A 5,425-nucleotide genomic window follows, 5' to 3' on the forward strand; every position below is an offset into this window, starting at 1 on the left:
GCGTTCGTCGGGATGAAAGTACGACGTGAGCGTGGATCGTAGATCGAGCAGCTTCTTCCACGTATCCGGCGTTAGCGAGATCTCTTTACCGTGGGTGTCTCCGAGAACGATTTCCACGAACGACGGTCGACTGACGTTGATGCAGACTTCCAGATGTTTGTATCCCGTTTTCGTTAATGGGTAGCGTCTTCCCAAGATTCTGAGAGGTCGCGCGATCGCGTCGCGTCTCTGCGTTCGGTCGCTGTTTTGTCTGAAAGAGGATAGAAGGCGGATAATTAGGGAGAGAGGAGATCGAAGTGATAAAAGATATTTATACGAGAGAAGTTTCTCGATGTTCTAACCCGTTATCTGTTCGAGCTATCTTGGAGTATCCCGCGTTATCCTCGCGGTTTCGTTCGGGGAATCTCGATCGATCCTTGAAGGAGTGTTGCTGTTGCGATGATCCCATTTCCGCGTACATCTTCGTTCGTTGTTTCGTTCGCGAGCTTTGCCGTTAATAATGAAGCGCTTAATGATAGGATGGTCTTTATATATCCGCGTCAAAATTGCCCCTTCTTCGCCCCTTCGTATTGTATTTTTAAAGATATTACGGGAAGTCGCTTTCGTCGTCCTCGTCGGCGTTCTCGATCGAGTCGTCGAGGCGATAGACGCGACTGAGGAGATCCCGTAATTTTTGTAATAGTCCGTCCATGGGGCACTCTATATCGAGAACGCGCAGGTCGAAGGGACCCGCCGAGGTAACGATGTTCTTAAATTCGTTAAACGCGTAAAATTGACGTTTAGCGAAGAAGTAAAGATTACCGTCGATGTATCGAAAGGCCGACGTTATCGCGGATGGTATTCCGGGAAATATATCTTTTAACGGAGCGTGTTTAACGACCAGCATGCGCCACTCGTCGATCTCCGCTACTTTGTCGTCGTCGTAGATAGCGTAGGTTCGTCCCGAGTGCGTGTTTATCGCGGCGTTAATTTTAGCGTTTCGAGGAAATCCGATACTGTGAAAGGATCTAGGCCAATTAGGTTTCAATTTAAAACTGGGATATTCCGCGAGATAGATCGCGTCGTTCGCGAATAGAGCGAGATCGCCCGAGTCTTTGATACGCGGCGGATAGACGCGTGAAGTTGTTCAGAAGAAACGTCGCGTATTCCGTTAGCGTCATGGGTCTACCGTAGCGTTTCTCGGTTAGGTCGATCGACCATACGTTGCGTCGATTAGATACGTATAAACGTCGATTCATTATTAAGGCCGCGTCTAGGCGCCGTAAAGCGCAAAGATCCGCGCGCGACGGATCGGTCGGCGCGACGCCGGTCGTCGGCGCTACGGTGGTAGCGGGTGTCGCGGTGGTCGCGGGAATCGCGGGCCGATCTCCGTCGTCGTGAGATCCGTACAAATTCTGTACAGCGAGGATATCCTCTACGCTTAGTTTAACCGGATATTGAAGCTCGTTTTCGGGTATATACGGAAACATCACCGGGTCCTTACGCATGCTGTGCTGTAGACCTAAGGTGTGGCCGATCTCGTGAGTTAGCGTTAGTAGCAGGTGATACTTGCCGGAGGGATTCTTGTTCAGAAGCACGTGCCACGGCTCCTCGTCGTCGACGTGTACCTCTGAAGCGAAGTCGACCGCTCCGGTGGGAAGGAACGCGTGAGCTAGGCTCCCGCCCGGACCTTCGAAGACCGCTGGGCAGACGTCGCCGTTTTCAACGTTCGCGTAGGTGTGAGCGCCCGTTCAATACGATATCAATATATCGGGACGTTGCGAGTCGCGCGCGAACCTCAACGACGAACTCGCCGCCCATAGCGCGAACGCCGCTTCGGTCGTCCGTAGGAGTTCCTCGCTAGCCACTTGAAAATTCCACGTGAGTCTCGTTTTCGACCATTTCTTCGCGAACGGGCTGTACGCGCGATCGGGAATGTCCGCTAGACCGCATCGCGATTTACACATGAGATTGAGCGTATCGGCGTTTAGCGCGCCATTACCAGGTAGTTGATAATATTCTTGAAACAGCGACAGCGCGCGACGCAGAGACGTCGCGTTATCGGATGATAGCGATCTTCCGCCGTCCCTCAGAAAACCGTACGTTCGCAGAAAGCGGAACGCCTCCGTCCTTTCCGGATCGACCGGCGTCGCGGACGTCGCAGCGACGAGCGTCGCCGCTAGAAAGAGAAGAGCGATTAAAACGCGATTGATTCGCGTTTTAAAGGACACGTCTATTTTTATCCTTTTCGAATTTGAATATGAGGTGGGGGGATATTAGAGCGAGAGAAAAGAGATAGACGCGAATGCGCCGATGATTCGATCGAGGAAGCGGGTTTTCCTCGACGGCGACGAAGATCGGTCGGGTATTCGAGATTTATGCGATAAATACGACTGGAATATATATCTAGTAAAAAAGTGTATATCTAATAAAAAATGTATATCTAGTAAAAAATGTATATCTAGTAAAAAATGTATATCTAGTAAAAAATGTATATTTATCTCGAAAATTCTTTTCTACGACGATTCGAATATTTAGAAGATTCTCGAGTTTTTCGCGATTTTCTATTTTCAGTATTATTATCTGCGGTTTGAGTCGTATCGCGATATCCGCATCAGCGTGCTCATCTTTATAAAATGCGCGACCGCTGTAGAGAACATCAATGTGTTATTGTTCGCGGAATAGTATAGTTCGCGAAATGGATTTGATAAATCGTATAGTAAAATCGTCGGAGTATGTAACTATTAACGGTGATTTTATAGCCATTAAGGCTAATATATTACAAGAAATCGTGACCGATTTGCAAGAAAGGGTAGCAAGAAATAGTTTTCAGCGCAAGGGGTGTTAGATGAGAGCCCCGAATTGTTTAAAATTGAGTTTAGAGTGGAGGGAAGCGACTAGATTTTGGAACTAATGTAAGTATTAAACGCGCGAGAACGTTTATCTTTTTATTCAATTTTTCCTATCTTTCTTTATATATTTATTTACTTTTTGTTCTTTTAGACGCAAAATAGAAGATTCGGTGAAGATCGCTCGAGAGACGCTATTTCAGCTTATAAATAAATCGAGAATAATCGCGGAGCAGGCTAAGAGAGTTTGCGAGGCGTTGCGCGACTCCCGGGATCGCGGCGACAAGGAGGGCGAACCGTCGGTGAGTCTCGAGGATATCAAGTCGTCCGCGAGCGAGAAGTAGCGCGGTGAGTATTTTGCGCGATCTTATAATTTAAATTATCTATAATGCAAAAAATGTATTTGTTAATAACGGTTGTTTTATTTGCAGATAAAATGGAGAGCTTCCCGCGCGTGTTCGCGCGTATTTTATATATAATTTTATATATAATTTTTATATAATTTTTTTACGCAATTTTTTATATAATATTTTATAAATTTTTATATATTTTATTATTACATTTATATTTTAATATTTATACACGTTTATTATACATTTTATTATAAATATATATTTTATTATGATGTAAAATAAAATCGTTTGTAATTATGAATGAACGATGTGATTTAACTCTTTCCGTTTTCGCTTCCTTTCTCTCATATAGCCTATCCTTTTCTAATTAGTCTCGCCTCGCGTCGCGCTTCGCTCTTATCGCGGTCGCGATATAATATTATGATATAGCGTAATAAGCATCGCGAAGATAGAGGATACGCGGTCAACAATTATCGTTGTATTAATATGTATATTTTTAAATAAAATATATAATTGAAAGATTTGTAATATATTATACAATTTATAATACATTATACAATTTATAATATTATGATATAATATTTAATATGATATAAAATATAATATACAATTTAATAGTATATTAATAATATGACATAAAATATAATATACAATTTAATTTATTAATAATATGATATAAAATATAATATACAATTTAATAGTATATTAATAATATATGTTAAAATTAAATATAATTCAAATCGTTATATAGCTTAAACTGTTATTTCGCTCCAACCACCAATCGCGCAATTTGCAAACATTCTCCAATGCGCAATTCTTCGCGTGATATCCGCAGCGAAGGGCCCGCGGAGCGTTCAGTATCTCTAGTCGACCGATGTCCTCGAAATCGGCGTCGATGGTCTCGACGGTTACGTCGCGATCCTCGACGCCTTCCAGGATCTCGGTGAGCCACTTCTTTTTTTCGTAGCCCTTGACGTATATGCGTACTGTAAAATCGGGACTAGTTCCACGACGAACGGCGTCTTGAACGAGTCTCTTCATCGACCCGTAATTAACGTGTCCGCTGTTCCACTTCAATTGATGATGATTGTTGATCAACCAACAAGCTTGCGTTTTCTCCGCTTTTGTTAATAAATTCCACGACATTGGCGAGCGAAAGATATGATGCGTTAATTCTTTGCCGTTTTTCAATATAGCTATCTCTTTCGCGACAAATTTTTCGTTAACGATAAAACCTTGAAGGTCGGCGAAGATCGGCATGTCCATCTTCGACGCGAGTCGAGGTTAGAATGCTCGCTTCTCTAAATTTCCTCTTTTTAAGCGTTTTATTCCCCCTTCATATTTTTATTTATCGCTACATTAGATTATTCTACACGATTCTGCGCACAACGTTAGTAAGCGGATTATACTCTACTACGCGATCGTGAATAATGAGGCAATAGGCTGTGGTGTTAGAGGGAAAGTTCTCCTTACAGTCGAACTCTATACGAACGTCCACGGTAGCGCTTTTAATGGATTCGTTCTGTCGAGAACAGTCGATAACTACTATCGGACCGAACGTTATAAATTTAGCTAAATTAAAGAGTGCTTCGTCTTTATCGCATCCGTAGTACGTTTTTCGAAATTTCGAGTACATGTCGTACAGCACCGCAATTTTATTTTTTTCGAAATTTAGATTCATATCGTCGTAGGGATAAAAATCCGAATTAAGATACAGTTTGACGTTAGTTAGTTTACAATCGTCAAACATAGAGGCATCTTGAAGCAGAACGTTCTTTCTTCCGGATTGCAGCGCGAAGATAACGTAACGCGGTTTCTCTAGTTGCGTTGCCGCTTTAACCGCCCACGAATGTTTGGTCGTGCTCTGCAGAAGCGGAAACTCGTAGAGATCCCACGAACGAAAAGCGACGCTCAGATATCTTCCGCTTTCCAATGTACGCAATAGCGCTAATTTATTAATATCATTTAACACTACGTGAGGCATTCGCGATTGTATCTTTAATAGAACGATCTTAGGTTCGTGCGATTCGCGCGATACGAGACAATTGTGATCGTTGCGCGCTCGTATCAAGATAAGTTCGTGTCGCGCGTTAATCACGACGCGCTTGTAATCTTCGCAGAAACCTAGCAACACGCTAAGAGGTACGCAGAAGTTAAAATCGTCGATAGCGTGACTCTTCACCGCGAAATCTCATCCGGCGTTTTGCAATATGCCGCTTTTCTCGACCATCAGCGACGCGTAAT

General features: G+C 43.4%; 2 protein-coding genes across 2 annotated transcripts; both read right to left on the reverse strand.

Annotated features, from left to right (window-relative positions):
• Nucleotides 1–586: 586 nt before the first annotated feature.
• LOC126852466 (neutrophil collagenase-like) lies at nucleotides 587–1,946 on the reverse strand. Its single transcript, XM_050597305.1, has 3 exons — nucleotides 1,790–1,946; nucleotides 1,102–1,681; nucleotides 587–995 (listed from the first exon to the last, which is right to left on the reverse strand). Exons 1-3 carry the CDS (start codon nucleotides 1,944–1,946, stop codon nucleotides 587–589), a joined length of 1,146 nt encoding a protein of 381 aa, XP_050453262.1.
• A 2,604-nt stretch (nucleotides 1,947–4,550) lies between these two features.
• Nucleotides 4,551–5,165, reverse strand: LOC126852467 (uncharacterized). Its single transcript, XM_050597306.1, has one exon. The coding sequence runs from the start codon at nucleotides 5,163–5,165 to the stop codon at nucleotides 4,551–4,553; it is 615 nt and encodes a 204-aa protein (XP_050453263.1).
• Between the last annotated feature and the right edge of the window lie 260 nt (nucleotides 5,166–5,425).

The sequence above is a fragment of the Cataglyphis hispanica genome, chromosome 10 (genome assembly GCF_021464435.1).
Source record: "Cataglyphis hispanica isolate Lineage 1 chromosome 10, ULB_Chis1_1.0, whole genome shotgun sequence".
NCBI lineage: Eukaryota > Metazoa > Arthropoda > Insecta > Hymenoptera > Formicidae > Cataglyphis > Cataglyphis hispanica.